This window comes from Tursiops truncatus, chromosome 7 (genome assembly GCF_011762595.2).
Source record: "Tursiops truncatus isolate mTurTru1 chromosome 7, mTurTru1.mat.Y, whole genome shotgun sequence".
Lineage (NCBI taxonomy): Eukaryota > Metazoa > Chordata > Mammalia > Artiodactyla > Delphinidae > Tursiops > Tursiops truncatus.
Window position 1 is genome coordinate 93,963,586 of NC_047040.1, and position 19,190 is coordinate 93,982,775.

The following is a 19,190-nucleotide window of genomic DNA, read 5'->3' on the forward strand; positions in this document are numbered from 1 at the left end:
GGTGGGTTCTTAACCACTGCGCCACCAGGGAAGCCCTGATCATGTAACTATACTTTTAAATTCTACTGCCAAATTGTTAAAATGGAATTATGTTTTTAAAGAGTCTTTATCTTTTCAAAATAGATGAAATATTAATAGATGAAATGATGTCTGGGATTGGCATCAAAATAACTATGGGGGAAGGAGGATGTTGGATTGGCCAGAACTGATAACTTCAACTGAGCATGAGTATATGGGGACTGAGTATTTTTTCAAACCTATACAAAAGTAGATAGAAGTTTTAATCCATAATAAAAAGAAAAAATTTAAATGTAACAAAAAGATTTATTTTCTCTACTTACCATCTAGTAATTCCAGAGTAACTGTAGGATCCACATATTCCCACCAATGTTTTCCATCAGTTGACACGGGAATCTCCCAATTGGACCATTTGCAAGCCAAATGAATGCATACACATGCTATCACTGTTGGTTTATACTGAAGACAGAAGGTTGTAAGATGCAGACTGTTGTGGAGCAGGTTTGGAACGAAGAGTCATAGAAATTCAAATATGTAAAACAAAGAAAAACATTTACCAATAAGATTAGAGCAAAAATAAAATTATAAAGGTTTTCTTTTTCAAGTCTAGAGTATAAAACCTTATTTTATTAAATTAAAAGTTAACATTATAACACTTTTTATGACTATGGTCATAAAAATTTGAACACTAAAAAACCTATATAGATTATGAACATTTTCACACTCTTACTTCCTAGAGTATATTATTAATACTACTAATATATTAATATTTCTAATTTTTTTTTTACATCTAAGTTAAAAGTATTTTTACCTCTCTATAAAAGGAGAGGAAGACAGTATATTTCAACTAATTACTACATACAAGTAAAACGCTTTAAACTTTCTTTGGTGGTATTTTTGTTTCTTTTGTAATGTCATGGCAAAAAACTAAAGAAAAAGCAGACGACTATAAAACTGACAAGGTAATTTCAATAACACATCATAATCAGGGATTACCATTTGATGTGGCTTAACAAACATTAATTCTTAAGTAACTCAGACAACTTAAAACCTATCTAGGTAAAACTAACTTCTTCTCAGCAAAGCCACAGAGGAAACTTACCTTTTGCTGAACAGCTTGAAGGCCCAATGTTGTTAAATACTACAAAAATACTACCTCTCTCCTTCCATGACATGCCAAAGACTGGGCATGTAGCATGTCACAGCTAGCCTCTTCTAACCAAAGTTTTAAATTTAAGTGATTTTTTTGGCCTTGTTGTTCAGAATTTCTAGGGATAGAGGTTAAATCCCAACAACATATACCTAAGAAAATACATTGGCTTTTGCCAATCCAAAGTTTTAAACAAAACTTAACAGTGTCACAAGAAATTAAGGACCACATAAAGATGGTTTGGTCCACTCCTCCCTAATGACTCACTTTAAAAACAAATTTACATCATTAATATAATCAATCTAGAACAAAATTAATATATTAGATGTGAAAGACTTTCAAAAACTATTCTTCCAGTTCAGTTTCAGAATTGATGAAAATGTCTACTGATCAAGCACAAACCCATACCATTCTTTATATGAACTGAAGAGTAAGTTTTTTTTTTTAAAGTAAAAATTATACTTATGCAAATCAAGGCACTGATAGGATGTGACTACTACTAATCTACTACTGGCGGGTATTATCTGGAAAAAAAACACCAAGTTATATAAATTTTGTTTATTAAAAAAGCTTTAATGATTATTTTAAAGTTAAGATTGGATCAATGTGAAATTTTTTTAAATTGTCATTTAACTATAATTGTAAACTAGAAATAGCTTTATACTTACCAAGTTGCTCGAATTTCTACGTTAAGTTTAGCTCTTTGTAATCTTTAGCTGCTATTCAGGCTACCAATTTTAGACTTATGCACTCACAAATCGAGAATATGTCATCAGAAAGCACCACTACACTTCACATTGTGCATTTAACCCCTCTGTGCCAAAAGTCCCTTGTACAATACACCGCAAAGCAGACAGGAAGGTACCACCACAGTAGATGGTCCAGTCTCCTACTGCAACAAGGGTAAGAGACACATTGAGGGGGCCCTGCATTAAAGGAAGCTATAGTGTGCTACAACAGTGCAACAAAGAGGGTCAGGATAACAACCTGTTGGTAGCCATGAAATAGGATGTCTGTGCCAAATCCTTGCTTGCTGTAAGAAAAGAAAAAAAAACGAAGACAATACTATCAGCATTAACATGCTACCATCGAAAAGTTCTCAACACAACAAAAACTTCAAAGATTTGTACACAAAAAGTAAATTTTACTTACTACTTACAAATATCACAAGAGCGCCATCATTTTCTATACTACTGAAAATCTTCAACAACATTCACTCAAATGTTTCTTGCTATCCCCCAAAGATCTGAGAAACAAGCCGATTTGCTTTTAGCTAGCCAGTTACAAGGGCTAAACTTGTTACTAAGTTAAGCATCTAGTCAGCTAAAAGTTGCAATAAAGCATTCTCCTGGATTTAAAAAAAAAAAAAAAGAAGAAGAAGAAGAAGAGAAGATTTTGAAGTCTAATACAAAATACAAAGAGTTGCCTGCCAGACTTAATCCTCAGTCATCATATTTAAGTTGGTTTAAGTACTTCCACCAAAAGAAAAAACAAAAACAAACCCCCAACCCCCAAACTCAGAGAGCACAAACTGCTCAGTTTTTCATCATGCTACTAAGCATCAACAGAGAATAAACAACCTAGAAACATCATAAGGATGTAGATACAGAAAACACCACTGTATTATTTTTAAATTATATAATCCAGTTAACCATAACGTTAGAAAAGATACAAGTACTCTAGAGGGAATCAGGATGCTTCAATACTGGTCCTCAATAGAAAAGCAATTTTTAACAACTAGCTTCTTGAAATACTGAAATGGAAAACAGTGCCCCTCTCCCTTCTTCTGCTTCTTATTCTTCCCAACAGGGATGCCTCTGCTATTAGTCTCCCCCCTTTCCCCAGTTACATTCATAATCACTGACATATCTTTCCTCTCTGCTCACCTAGGATCAGTTCACCTCAGCTCACCCCCTCTAACAGGTCTCAAATTCCTTGCCCTCTCCTATTTTTATTTGTGGCACCTGTAATTCCCCGCTGCCCCATGTGGATCATCAACATAAAGGTTTACAAAAGGGATTTGGGTTTAGCAGAGTTGTGCTAAGGAAGAGTGTCAAAGCATCAGATGTCTTGGAGGCAGTGTGACTTAAGTATGGCATTCTTTCCTGGTGGGGAGGGAAGGAGAAATCACAGAAATGAAAGGTCCCTGTAAAATGACATCAGCCAATCCTGCAGCAAAGTAGCATAATAACTTTCTCATCTCCAGAGGTCGGGGGCAGGGGAGAACTTCAAAGAACTCAAACCTTTTACCCTCACCCCCCACCCACGAAAGAATCAAAACATATAGAAAAGTAAGTAAAAGTAAGTTTAAATTGCTATTGCAGTTTTCACCTCAGAACAAATGTAAATTCAATAACCTATTAAAAGTCATTGCAACAGAGAAGAATGTAGGGAAAATGTTCTTTTGTTAGCTGAAAGTGGTTTTAGGGGCAAAGGAAAAAAAATATACCAAACACGAAAGAACATTTTAAAAATGCAGTAAGATGCAAATTATAGTTACTTGAAATGTTAGTCAGACAAAATGATGTTAAACACATATGAGAGTCATACTAAAATTTAAGAATTGGTCACATTTTAAACATTAACAACAACAACAAAAAAATCAGATTTAAATATTTTGCTTTGGATGATATATCAAATTCATAGTTTTTGTAAATGTTTAAATTTTACTGTTCAATTTGGCAAAATAAATGGACTTTAATGTCTCTAGCTTCTCTAGATAGGATTTAAGAGAAGCCGACTCAAATTTCACAATACTAAGCTGAAAATTCAGTTTCATTTCCTACTAAGAGTGTGTGTGTATGTATATGCACATACACGTACATATTTTTAACCTATATTTAATATCTTCAACATCTGTCTTTACTAATCTCAACTTAAGGCAAATTATATGGCTCTCCATTATTTAAACAAAACAGCTTACCCTTTCAAGTTTTCAGGAAAACAGAACTTCTCTCAAGCTCTATTTCTCAATCCAGCATCTACAATAGTTATCTATACAATTCTATACTACACTGTAATACTGAGGATGAGAAAGTGCTATAAAATATATAACCATGAAGAACAGAAACCAAAATTAACTATGTTCTAGTTTAGTTTATAAATGATAACATTTGCTTTTAGGATTAAAAAAATATAAATGGGATTTTTATTAGTCCATTTCTTAACAATGACAACTGTGGTACCAGACAACAGGTTTGTCTGTTTTTATATGTAGCCATTAGCATAGTAATAAAACCTTAACCTAGATATAAAGTGAATTCAATTTAGAATGAATAAGAGAACATTTAGGTAAACACTAGATTCAAGGCCTTCAAAAGTCTTACCCATTTTGTTTAGAATAAACCTAAACAAGTCTGGTGGTAAAGGAATGAAACTGCAAAATTTCATTTTCAAAAAGAAGTATCAGAAAAAGGCACACTAAAGGTTCCAAGTGGTTGCTATTAGTGTGTAACACTTCACATGGTAAACAGGAAAGTAGTAGTACTGCATGCATCTGTGTGAAAAATTATTTCTAGAGATACAACGATAGATACACAGGATTCATTAACAAGAGTAGAAAAATATATACCACATGCTTTATAAGGAGTAAAGAAAACAATACAAAAACTCTGTACTCCTGTTTATAAAAGGTTTAATAAGTACATCACATGCTGTTATATATCATGCTATATAATAATTTCCTCATTATACACAAAAAGGAAACCATTTTTAGTAATGCTAAAGAACTTTGAAAAATGTATTAAATCAATTCTGTTCAAACGAACATGGGCAAAACATTTCCCAAAATGACAAATCCGCTAAGAAAGGCAATTTTTACCTGAAAGATTTGAATTCTTAAACCATAAACACTTTTCAGGAAGTCAATCAAAGTTTGACATAAATTGGAAATCAATACTATTTTCTGCACCTATATGTTAAATTTGGCCTACATCTTAAATACTACCTGAATTGGGATGGGCATAGCCCAATGGGGAAGTAGAAAGAGTCCTAGTATTTGGAAGCCCTCTAATTTTTTAGAGAAGCAAGACTCTCACCTAAAGTTAAAGGAAGCTAATTCACCAGGAAGAACCAAAAATAGAAGTAGATGAATAGGCAGGTGTAGAACACTGAAAAATAATGCTTCAAAATGACATTTCTGCCATTTTAATAAAACTCAAGGCTAGAACAAAATAGCATTCAATTATCAATTATAGACAATAAAAAGCATTAAAACTTAACTTAAAAGTTTCACTTACCTCTTACTAACTGGGTACATTTCACCACATCTGTGTGTGGGTGTTCAATGGTGATCTCAAAACCTGAAATGAAAAGCACTTTTTTTCCCAGTCATTTACCACTATAATACTTGCCTGAGAAATGCCACTCATAACCATAAACGTATATTTTTCATTATTAAAAAAACTCAAAGACAAAGTTTCTCATCACTGACATGTTTATTATACCCCCAATCATAATAAATAATATCTTCTCAAAAATAGTGTTCCAATTATGAAAACTGACAAAGTTATTTAGAGATAAGTAATATGTATTCAAAATTCTCAATTACAATTAGTTTGAGACTATCCTCAAGTTAAAAACAAACTAAGAAAAAAAAAACTAACTAAAATCATGACAAATACAATTATTAAGCTTGCCCCACAGTTTAAGGAGGGAATTCAACTACATAACATATTTCTTAAATATATTCCAACTCTTTCAGAAGATGTGAAAAGAACATTTTTCATAAATACAACCTTTGGGCCACAGTGGGAGAAATGACCTTTTAAATATGGTCCTCTTATTTTCTCACTGTACCTTAGATCAGTGGGTTTCAGTTAGCTTATAACTACATTTCATTACTAATAAAAATAAAATTGTTAAGGCAAGTGAACCTTATAGGCCTCAAGATTAAATCACTGTTTCTAAAACCAAAGACAACATATTGAAAAGCTATCATGTCCAGTCAACCCCTTAGGTAGGGCAGGGTTTTTCCGTTTCCTTTTTTTTTTTTGAAGTGGAGGTCGCTGTATGGTGCCTTCAGCAGTAGTAAAGGAATAACATCCTAATAAACAGATTATCTGGATTTATAAAGTTATTGTGTGGTCTCTTCACATTTCTACTGTTATTAAACCTGCAAAATCGCACTTTAACAAGAGCCATATTTATATCTTGTAAATTCTAATGCTCCCCTTAAAATAATGCTATTCATTCTCTGTGTTGAAGAATCTGTCATCAACAATATGAATACAATACACTGATTTCATATGATAAAATAACTATTTTAAAATGTTATTTTCCTTCAACTTTCATTATTTGTAAAATTTCATATTTATATAATAAAATGGTAACATGCTAAATAGATTTGAAGGGAATAAAAATATTCTCACTTTTATTTTTATATATTTATATTATAAAAACTTTCAACAAGTTATATGTGTTTCAAACAACCTACTTTTATAATAAAAAGAATCTGTCATGATGGAAAGCTATGATTATTAGACTTCTATTCAACATTTGGGAATGGAGTATAAATAAGATAAAAATAACTACCATAATAAATAATGATTATTTATGAAACACTATGTGGCAATGTTTTAAAAAAACAATCTTTCGGGCTTCCGTGGTGGCGCAGTGGTTGAGAGTCCGCCTGCCGATGCAGGGGACATGGGTTTGTGTCCCGGTCCGGGAAGATCCCACATGCCGCAGAGCGGCTGGGCCTGTGAGCCATGGCCGCTGAGCCTGCGCGTCCGGAGCCTGTGCTCCGCAACAGGAGAGGCCACAACAGTGAGAGGCCCGCGTACAGCAAAAAAAAAAAAAAAAAAAAAAACCACAACAATCTTTCATCTTCAAAGTCACAATGTTATAGCTACATTATTATTCCACCTTGCACATACAGGATGGAGGTACGAAAGGTAAAGGAACTCTGACCAAGTTTAGAAAGTAAAGAGGCTTACACATTTAAGCGCAGATCTCCATAAAGCCTATGTTCTTCCCACTACACCCTGCTAGGTTCTTCCAGAAGTAATATATGACTGTACACAGTCAAAACCTGCTTAGGGCTCAATTTCCTCATGAGTAAAGTAAAAGATTAGAATAAACAATTTTTACAGATACTTAAGTTGCACAAACCTCGCAGACAATATAACTTTTAGACAAGGACGATCAACATTTAAATAAACTACTATGTCACATTTAAAATGATGTGATAGGGACTTCTCTGGTGGCACAGCGGATAAGACTCCATGCTCCCAATGCAGGGGGCCTGGGTTCCATCCCTGGTCAGGGAACTAGATCCCACATGCATGCTGCAACTAAGAGTTCGCATGCCACAACTAAGGAGCCCACATGCCACAACTAAGGAGCCTGCCTGCCTCAACTAAGGAGCCCACCTGCCCCAACTAAGACCCAGTGCAACCAAATAAATATTTTAAAAAATACAATACAATGATGTGATAAATTCATAAGCTCTAGTACAGCAGGACTGCCATGTATGTTTATACATATTACAGTCACACACCACAGCCCTAAAGGACCATTTTATTCCCCAATGCAAATCCAAAATGAAGCACTGTGTCTCAACTATCTGAAAATATAAGAAATCACACTGAAGGCTATGTTTGCCATTCAATTAAATGCTAAACAAAATTAAAATTTAAAAAATGGCTTCCTTAGGACCAGGTAATACTATTCTGGCACCAAACTTTATTTTCAAATGAAACTTTCTTCAATGATAAAATTACTCCAGAAATCTTTCCCTTTATTTAGAATACTGCACTGAAGAACACACACACAAATAATACCTGACATAAGTACATACCTAGGGTTTGTAGCATTATGGTTTCAAGTAAAACCAGTTCTTGAGTCTGCTGAAGGTAAGCCTGCCAGGTAAAAATAATAATATTAAAATGCTTAATAAACATAACACTACTAGACTATGGGGCTGTTAAATCTCATGAGTATTATAGATTCATTACAAACTACTACAAGGTAGTTTGGAAATATGAAGAAAATAAAACTGAGGGTGATAGAGAAAACCTATTTTCTGTGATAATTCTAAATTCAATTACTTCTAATATAGGAAACTCTAAATTCAATTACTTCTAATACAGGAAATGTAAACAAAGCAAAACAAAACAAAACAAAACAAAAACCAATCTAAAAATAATAATATGAAAGGGGTAGGTTAATTGAAAAAAGACATTTCCAGTCTGTAACGTAAAACTTTACCTAGGCATTGGTGCTTCAAGACTCATTAAGGACAGGAAGCGCCAACCCAAGTAAGATTAAATTCGAACTGGCCTTTAAAGAAAAGGATTTATCAACTCACTCTAGGATATTTCATGTAGTAATTCCTTGACTGTCACAGTAGGTCAGTGCGTTATTTTTTAGAATTAAATTCCTCTCTTCAGAAAAGACAAAATAAAACAATCCCTCAAACCCCTAGATTAAAAGAAAAAATTTTAGCTATAAAATACCAAAACAATGTACCATACACCTGTGGGGACAAAAATAGACGATCTTCTCCCTCAACTTCAATAAATCATTGCCCTAATGTAATTACTCGGGGAATAAAAGGTATGAAAACTTTCCTGCCATCTCATTCTTATATTATGACAATTGACTAAGGTGATAAGAAAACTATATTATATATAAATATTCATTTCTAAGGACACATTGCTAAACTTAGAGTGAAAGCACCTTTAATTTTATTTATGCCCATTTTGAGATCACTGAACTGAATTTTAAAACAGATTTTTCTATTATTTGAACAATACCCTAAGCATTCACAAGAAATAATTCTGAATTTGTAAAGTTAATAGAAACTATAAGAAGTAACTTTAAATAATCATACATTCTCTATTATTGAATAGCTACATTAATATTTTAGTCCCTAAAAGCCAACATGTAGGATAAAACCTGTCATTAATAAAATCAGATATATTTAATTTGGACCTTAAACTTGATCCAAATCAAACTGAATTAATACAGTCTGGTAGTCATTCAGTAGTTAACAGTTCCTGATAAAGCAACTCACTTACATAGGAGTGCTAGAAAAAGGATTTCAAAGGCCCAGAATGCTAGCTTCTGTTTTAAGATGTCAGAACATTTAAAAATGGTGTTTTCAGACAAGGTCTATTGAAACATTGGTGATGAACAAGCTGCCTGTAAACCAGCCTGTAAATATTACTCTTTAGGAAAACAAAAATAATTTCAAAATGACACTCATGAAAGCATGGTAAAATAAATCTTTATGTGTCAGAGAATAGTAGTAGCATACACGCATTAATAAAGGAACACTTCTATAAAAAGAGTAATTACTGGTCTAGAGATAAATCCAGAGGTTTTTCTATTCCCTCACTTGCCGACAATTTAAGAGAATTATATATCTCTGGTCTTAAATACACCCAAACGATGAAGGTGATATGATATACCCTCTACATACATCACAGGTTTGCTGTGAGAATAAACAAAATGTGAAACACTTAAAAAGTACCTTTGACTCAAAGCTTTACGTGATGCAGAATGACAATGAAATTCATGAACATAACATGAAATATGGTTCTGTCAGATCACTTCCTGGTATTACATTCCTAAGTCGTAATAGTAATAAGCAGCATTGGAAGGCAACACTAATCGAATTGTATTTTTATTAAATCTAAATAATGAAAAGGTTTCAAAACCCAAAACATCCAATTTTTACATACATCACATTTAGTATCCAGCAGTGGCTCTAGGGGATGAAGACAAGCATGTGCTACTTTGATAACATGTTCAAGTTTTCGAGCCTGTTCTTCTACTTTTGCAGCCAAAAATAATGCAGTAGGTGATATTATCTGTGGAAAAGATAATATTTGGTGATTTAAAAACAAATAAATTTTGGAAACACCTTCTACTTTCTAAGGGAGGGGGCATGCAAAAAAGGAATGCCATATTAATAGTATGAACTGAAGTTGGGCTATGACGAGATTAAATTTTTTAAAAGTTATTCATTAGATAGAACTAGTTACCTCAGTCTATAAAATCTGTTTTACTTGTTTTGCAAGTAGAATTCTAAAAGGAAAAAGACTTACACTTTAGCTAAAAGAGAGTTTAAATAATATTAACGCACATTGTGGAGGTAAAGGAAAAAACTCAAGCAAAATAATGAAGCCAAAGCTTTAAAAAAAAAAAAAAGAAAGAAAGAAAAAAGAAAAAAAAGAAAAGTGGGTAAAGTATACCCAGATTTTCCCTTTTGAGGCAGTCACCACTTACTAGGATTCTTTTAATCAATGCTTCATTTTGCGGCTAAGAGCTATACAATCTTGCTTAAGAGAGAAAAAGAAAAAGAATCTACAAGGCAAAATAAGAGGATTCTGAACATGAAACTGCTCCCTAATATCTCTATTACTTCAATACAGCAATATTAAAAGTAGCTAAAAAACCAGGGAATATAAACATGTAAGACAAACCAATAGAGCAGAAACCTTTCTAACTGGAGATGAAAAAATTAACTTTTTTTTTTTTTAGCTTTAGTAAGTTATGTTCTTGGGACAGAAACATAAGAACATTGCACTATAAAGATACTAAGAGAACACCAATTTTGAGCAAATATTTACCCAAAAACTTAGTAGTAAACCAAATAATTGCTGACTCAGAAAACTGGCATAATTTAAGTTCAAATAACATTCTAGGAATATATACAAAAAATTTTTCATGGAAAGATAATTTCTAAACGTCAAGATTCAGGTACATTATTTTTCAAGAGATGAGTATCTAAGTCTAACTGCATCTGAGGGGTTATCAATCACTATACAGAAACAATGCCAAAAGAAGGAGGGGAGGAGAGAGGGGGGCATAAGTCAAGCTACATGATTTGGGTAGTTAACATAAGGAGAAAATTTGATACAGGGGAGATGGATCTTTCTTCTGATAGCTTTTAAAACAACTTATAAATATTCTTGAGATATAAAATTTAATCACTGGATTTTGGATCTGAAAGGGGCCTTCTCTAGTCCAACTGCATTTGCAGATGAGTCAATGGAGTAAAAATGACTTCACGAAGTTCTCTTCCTGTGTATAAATCTTTAAAACATACCTAAAATTAAGTGAGTTTGGCTACAAACAACCAGCAATAATGTTACCTTAAATAGACTGAATAATTCCATCTTGGACTTTCAATTTATTTCAGTCTCTTAAAATTACAACAGGAAATGATTTAAAAAACTGAGAATGCTCAGAAAAGCAACTTAATCTTAGTTTTCATAGATACAGACTAAACTGTTATTCTTTACAACAGATTTAATTAAGCAATACCAAAATTAGTCAATATTCTTGAAATACCAGTTATATGGCAGTCATCCAGGGCAGGGGGGTCCCTGAGATGTAGAAAGTGTAAGATAACTGAGAGTGGACAATTATCTTCTATCTGTTCTGTCGTTCTGTCTACATACTGAAAATTTCTTACCACTGCTACCTAGTCTGTTTGATTAATTCCTTTTCTATTTAACAGCTTGCCTCAAAAGATCACACCCACCCAAGGTAAAATTCCCGAGTAAGAGTGAATTGCTCTTCTTTATTCAATAGCAAATGGTGTATTCCTCTATCATTGTACTTACACTGTACTCTAACTTGGGGTTTATTAATTTTGTCTGCCCTACCAGTCTAGAAGCAGCTTGAACACAGAGACTAAATTATTCATTCGTTATCCAGCATTGTGAGCTGCTGTTCAAAATGCTTGCTTAATGAATGACATGTGGATAATCCACATATTAATATAAAGGCACCAATATTAAGTTCAGAGTATTCCAAATGTCAAAACAAAAAATCTAAGAGCCAATGCCAAGGTAAGAAATGCAAGAAACACTCAATAAAATGAAGATACTCTCAGTTTCCCACAATCTCTCAATTATTATCTCGTTCATGTTTAAGAGGGAAATGGCTAAGTCAACCTTCAAATGCTAGAACTCTTTGTCAAACAGTGAAGCAATACAGGCTCAAATGAAAAGTCAAATTAGACTGAACTTAATATTTAAACTGTCTTCCTAACACCAAATAATCCAGAATTTCTCTTACTTGCCTAAAGGGCACTTCTAAAAGTCTCCAATGAGTTTTTCTTGGTAAAATCTCTTAGGACTCCCAGTCACAGCTCCATCCTCTTCAGACTTTTTGTAAACCTCAATATCAAGAAGCACTTTCAAACCACATAGCTCTTCTCCTTAGAAGACAGTCTCAATGGACACAAAATATGCATGCTAGTGAATGATTCTAAAATTCTACAAAAAAGTTTTAAAAATTAAGTATTCAAGGAGCTAAGCAATGATCTTCAGGATAGGTTCCTGGTTTATTTACCCACACTCCTCACAGAAGTCTTTCTGTTCTCCCTCTAAATAGGGCTCAATTCTCATCCTCCTCCAGTGCAACTAATACCCAACACTCTTCCAAAGTTCCTGGTGAAATCCACTACCTCCATTCACATTTCCTCCTCTACTGCCTGCAAACATCTTACTCCATCAGGGCTGTAAAAACAAAACAAAACAAAACACCTTTTTAGATACTTTGTGAATTATCCATGCGAGGCTTTAATTTTAAGGATGACTAAGGAAGGTAATCAAACTAGGTACCACTGCTTTTTGTATGAAAAGCTGACTTTGTTGTTTAGCTTATTAAAACAAAAATAACTCAAAAACCTTTAAGTAACGACAATACTTCTAGTTGGTCGGTGGCTTTTAAAGGTGAGCATACTTCTGAAGGCAACAAACATTCATTAGCAAACTTGGTTCAAAGTAAAAGAATTCACACCAATATTGGAGTAGACATTTGGTTGGTTCAAATGACCAATTACAAACTGAGATTCAGTTCACTGGGGACAGGGACCATGCACTATTCATCTTTTGTGTTCTGGTACTGAGTTTAATAAACTTTCTCAAGTTACTGTAACTAAAGGGAAGAAAAACTGATCTTTAAATAGTGTCCACAGTTTGTCACTCTAGCAGATGTACAACTATTTCAAGGGTATATTACATTCTCAAAACAAGACAAATTTCTACAGAAATATACCATACAAATGATGGAGAGGGGGAGGTAGAGGTGATGAAGCCAGCTGTAGCACAGTAGTCAGACTGCCTCAGTGGAATCCTGGCTCTGTTATCTGACTAGCCTAGGCAAATTACTTATTCTCTTTGTGGCTCAGTTTCCGCATCTGTAAAATGGGAGAAATAGTATCTGCTTATTAAGTTGTGGTAAGGATTAAATGAATCAATATATGTAAAGCACTTAGAATAGTGCCCCATTGTAATATGACTCAAATATTATTATTACTATGCTGCAAAATGAAACAACAGTTGTGTATTTTTAGGGTTGATCTTAAATTTAAAAAGTGATTTAACATGCTCATCAAAATTCCCTTCTTTCTCGCTCACCTTCTTTCTTCCACGGTTAAACTCAATTCTTTAAAGGGTTCATTGTAGTCCTAACTAATAAGCAGATTCAAACACTGAAATGATGACACCTGACTTTACTTCAATGATTACACTTGTACTCCTCTCTTCCCTTCTCCCTCCAGCTGTTTTTACATTCTTCTCTTATTCTATTCCTTTGTATGTTTCCATTCCTACCTCTTGATCTGACTCCCTTCCTTCTCCATCTTTTTCCTCCTGCCCATTCCTGGCCGCTGTCTCCCCCTTCTGCTCATGATGCCCTCACTGCTGACATTCTTCACTCTCCATTGCTGCCTTCAACCCTGATAGTTGGAGGCAAGGTCAGTTTGCAATAACAAAAAGCTTGGGTGATTTCTAAGTCACTGAAAATGGCTACATCAAAATCAGTTTCAAATAAATAATTCTGGTCTTTATTCTTTTAGTAGTTAATTTTCTGCATACACTTTGTGTATACATTTTTATTTAAGAACTAGCCATAGCTGTTTTATTACTCTTCAACTTTAAATGCAAAAAAGCCCTTAACAGAAGCAAAGACCTCCAAGTCTGCTTTCTATTTGCTAATACATCATCAACCAGCTTTTTCTAATCTTTTCTTAGGTTTCATCTTTAGGTCCTACAGGCTGGTGAGGCCATTTCTGCCTTGTCCCTTAACTGCCCCAACACTTCCTGTCCCCTAAGAATAGGAGTAACTATTTTCTGTGCCTTGAAGACGCTTCATTAATAAATATCCAGCTAGTTCTAGATACCACAGTCTGAATCTGGAACTCACTTGCCTATGGCTATAGTTACGGAAAAGTGGTAATGGTTTAACTTCAGCAAAGACTCACAGAAAGAGGATCCCAGAACAGGAAAAGTAAAGTAAAAACTTAGATATGAAGAAAAACAGCCCCTCAACAAAGAAGAAAACGGAATAGGTCAAAATGTCCGTTTGTTACTAAGAAAGATCACCAAGCTTCAACAAATTAAACCAAAATTCCAGTACAATGTTAAAAAGGGGTTTAAACCCTTAATTTTACTGCACTGAAAAGACTGACATTTCAGTGTTACAGAAAATGTCATTAACTCACTCTGGCATTTTAGCTGTTTTCCTACCCATATAATTATGTGTGAGTGTAATACTGTCAATGTAAGAAATTTTATGTTGAGAATTTAAACAAATCTTCAGGTTGGATGTTATTTGGAACATCTAGTTACATTTTAAAAAGAGCTGGCTTAATAAAGACTGAAAAAATACTAGTATTCAGTATGGCTGAAAAATAGTACTGATGAAGAGAACAGGGCTTGATTTCCAGAGTAATTACATTATACTTAAATACATTTAATATGCTTAACACAATTTGGCATTTTAAAATTTATTTATTGAGGAGTACCTCATCATTATGAATTTGTTACAAAAATGAAAAAAAAAATCAATTTATAGTTTAAAATACCCTTAGCATTTCAAATGTTGGTGTTCAACTCTCCCTTACATATTCAGCTCCTACCAGCCCATAATAAACAATCACAGTACTGTGAAATAAGAACATTAACGTTGCATATGTATTCTATCATACCACATAAACCTTAAAAAAACCACTTTTCTTCAGATGGCTAAACAAACAAAAACTAATATTATAGAAGAATTAATACTGTGAAGATGGCCTGATTCTCCAAATTGATCTACAGATTCACACAATCCCTGTCAAATCCCAGCTTCTTTTTTGCAGAAACTGACCAGCTGATCCTAAAATTCATATGGAAATGCAAGGGACAGAGAATAACCAAAACAACCTTGAAAAAGAAGAACAAAGTTGAAAGACTCATACTTCCTGAATTCAAAACTTACAAGCTACAGTAATCAAGACTATGTGGTACTGCATAAAGACATATAGGTTGTGGAATAGAACAAAGAGTTCAGAAATAAACATTATATTTATGGTCAACTTATTTTTCAACAAGAGTGTCAAGATAATTCAATAAACAGTCTTTTCACCTAATAGTGCTGGGACAACCATATAATCACATGCAAAAAAATGAAGTCCATCCCTCCCTCTTTAACACCACAAACCAAAAGTAACTGAAAATGGATCACAGGACAAAATGTAAGCGCTAAAGCTATTTAAAAAAACTCCTATAAGAATACAGCAATAAATCTTCATAACTTTGGATCAGGCAATGCTTTCTTAGATATACCAAAGCACAAGTGACAAAAGAAAAATATTAATAAATTGGATACATGTGCTACAAATGACACCATCAAGAATGTGAAAAAGACAAGCAATGGAATGGAAGAAAATACTCTCAAATTATTTTTCTGATAAGCGATTATTACCCAGAATATATAAAGACGTCCTACAACTTAGATTTTTTTTTTCAATAAATACATACTACAGTGCCTTAGCAACTGCAGTGGGTTGAATCCACAGATGTAGAACCTTGTATACAGAGGGCAGGGCAACGGTAAAGTTCTATGCATATTTCCTAGTGTGGGGTGGGGTGGGGTCCCTAAACCCTGTACTGTTCAAGGCTTAAGCATATACAAACAGCCAACACACACAAGAAAAGATGCTCCAGACCATTAATCACTACGGAAATGCAAATCAAAACCATTAGTTACTACTGTACACTCACTAGGATAACCATAATTTTGAAAAAAGCCAGTTTAAGTGTTGGCAAAGATGTGGAGAAAGTGGAACCATTTAACACTGTTTATGGGAAGGTAAAATGGTATGAATACTTTGGAAAATCATTTGGCAGTTTCACAAAATGTCTTTAAAAAAGCTACCCAAGGGACTTCCCTGGTGGTTCAGTGGGTAAGACTCCTCACTCACAATGCAGGGGGCCCGGGTTCAATCCCTAGTCAGGGAACTAGATCCCGCATGCATGTTGCAACTGAGTGTCCACATGCAGCAACTAAGAAGTCCACATGCCTCAACTAAAAGATCCCTCATGCCACAAGGAAGATCCCATGTGCCACAACTAAGACCCGGTGCTGCCAAAATAAATAAATAAATAAAATATTTTTTAAAAAAAAGCTACCTAAGATTACTGAGGTCTAGGTTTACCATACAATCTAGCAATTCCACTCCCAGGTATATACTCAAGAGAAAACAAAACCTTAACTCCACACAAAACCTTGCACACGAATGTTCACACCAGCATTATTCACAATAGCAAAAAATTTGAAACAACCTAGATGTCCACAAACTGATAAATGGACGAATAAAATGAGGTATATCCACACAATGAATGGAATGTTACTCAGCAGTAAAAAGGAATGAAGTGCTAATATATGCTACACCATGGGCGAATCTTGGAAACATTATGCTAAGTGTAATACCACATATTGCATAATTCCATTTATATGCAATGTCCAGAATAGGCAAATCTACAGAGACAGAATGGTTGTCCAGGATTGGGAGGGGGGAGAAAAATCAGCGAACTGCTAATAGGCATGGGGTTTCTTTTTGGGGTGATGAAAGTACTATACACTTAGATTGTGATAATGTCTGCATAACTCTATAAATATACCCACTGAATTACACATTCTAAACTGGTGAATTTAAGGTATATTTTCATCACCCGCAAAAGAAACCCTATGCCCATTAGTTCACATCACATCTATTTCCTTAAATATGACATACACGGAGTACTTAACATGCCAGCTTTACAACTAGGACCACAACTTATATTTAAGTATAAAATATTAAGTTAATGCTCCAAAATGCTGTGGGGTGGTAAGGATGTTTTTATCACTTTCCTCATTCCCTAGAATGTGTACACATGTTTATAGTAGAATGTATAGTGATATAATCTGATTTTCACTTAAAAAAATTACTGTAAACAATTTTATGTACTAAAAATATCTTTGTTATGCCTTCAAAATCAGTTTATAAATTACATAAAGTCAGTCTTCATACAGAGACCTTTGTGTGCCTTGGCTAATGCAAACACTCTTTGCATATTTGTTAACATAAAAATCTGCTCTATTCTAAATATAGACCAGGCTCAGTTTAGAATTACCACATCACCAAGTTGTATAAAATACTTTCTTAGTTCTGGGACAAATAAGCTAAAGCCATCAAAGAAGCATATGAACTAACAAGACTAGCAGACACAAATATGTGTGTGTGCACGAAAAAAAGTATGAATTATATGAATATTTTACAATCATTTAATTTTGAGGGAAAAAAGCTGCTTCATGAAGACTTTATAAAGACTTGTATAAGATATGGTCAATACATTCCACCAGTCAACATATGTAACTAGACATATAGAGCACCATGTTTCAAAATAACCTTAAAGCTTTTTTTTAAAAACTTTGAGCTCTTTTCAGAATCAATCTGAAAAATAATCTAACAAGAATATCACATGCTTTCATATGTCTATCAAACTCTCTCTGATGGATCTTCTTGCTTACTCAAATCTTCTTGCTTCCTCAAATCTCCACAGAAAATCAGAGTAACAAGATAGCAAAACCAAGAGCCTATGGATGCTTATAACCACACCACTTAACAAGGAAATCCCAAAATACAAATGGGAGAGGAGAAAACAGGCTACTGTAACCACAATACCTACAGTATCAGCATCTATGCAGTAAGGAAAGGGAAGTAATGGGGCATGTGCTGGACTTGATAACAGAAGAAACTCAAAGTAGCCAACAGGCACCCACTGGAAACCATGGCAGGCCAATTTGATAACAGCAGCTAAACCTGGGAAAAATTTTGTCAAGTCCAATTAAGTGGATGAATGCATGAGGCCTAGAATAAGGCTTAAAGGGTTGAAGCTAACTTCTATGAACTTTTGAAACTGATCTCCCAAGGCTCTCTTCCAGGACTCCATATTGAAGAAAAACTTCTGGGAACAAAAAGCAAAATTGTTAGGACAGGTACAAGGCAAAGCAGAGATAAAAATGAGGTAGGGGAACACAGCCAGGAAACCCCAGAAACCAACCTGCTACATTTCTGAATATCACACAAAATAACAGTGAAGTTAGAAAAGCTCCTCTGAAACACATCTACTTAAAAGTCAGGAAAACTAATCTCTGAAAAAAGTGAGTATCACAAAAAGTATTTAGGTCTTACAAAGATACTATAAGAAAAAAATTAGAAGAGTTGTCCCTAAGCAACAAAAATCACACTAGAAAGAACTGCTTAAAAAAAAAGTCAACAAATGGTACTGAGAAAACAATATCCGCATGCAAAAACCAGACCCTTACCTTACACCACATATAAAAATTAGCTCACTATGGACCAAAGACTTAAATGTAAGAACTAAAACTATAAAACTTAGAAGAATACGGGAAATAATTTTGGATTATAATTTTGGATTTGGCAATTATTTCTTTTTCTTTTTCCCCGCAGTACGCGGGCCTCTCACTGTTGTGGCCTCTCCTGTTGCAGAGCACAGGCTCCAGACGCACAGGCCCAGCGGCCACGGCTCATGGGCCCAGCCGCTCCACGGCATGTGGGATCTTCCCGGACCAGGGCACAAACCCATGTCCCCTGCATCGGCAGGCGGACTCTCAACCACTGCGCCACCAGGGAAGCCCGGCAACGATTTCTTGGATATGACACCAAAAGCACAGGCAACAGGCTTCCCTGGTGCCGATGCAGGGGACATGGGTTCGTGGCCCGGTCTGGGAA

The 19,190-nt window shown here is 34.4% G+C and overlaps 1 protein-coding gene across 24 annotated transcripts in view; it reads right to left on the reverse strand.

Annotated features, from left to right (window-relative positions):
- CCNT2 (cyclin T2) overlaps positions 1–19,190 on the reverse strand; it is a 50,276-nt gene that overhangs the window by 11,079 nt on the left and 20,007 nt on the right. For 4 of the 24 annotated variants that reach the window (XM_019925456.3, XM_019925458.3, XM_019925454.3 and 1 more), the window contains 5 exons: positions 9,856–9,984; positions 7,968–8,028; positions 5,407–5,484; positions 2,156–2,201; positions 342–505 (listed from right to left, as the gene is read on the reverse strand). In XM_019925456.3, the coding sequence (XP_019781015.2) occupies positions 342–505; positions 2,156–2,201; positions 5,407–5,484; positions 7,968–8,028; positions 9,856–9,984 (478 nt within the window). The other 20 variants (XM_019925455.3, XM_019925459.3, XM_019925457.3 and 17 more) reach the window with 17 other exon arrangements.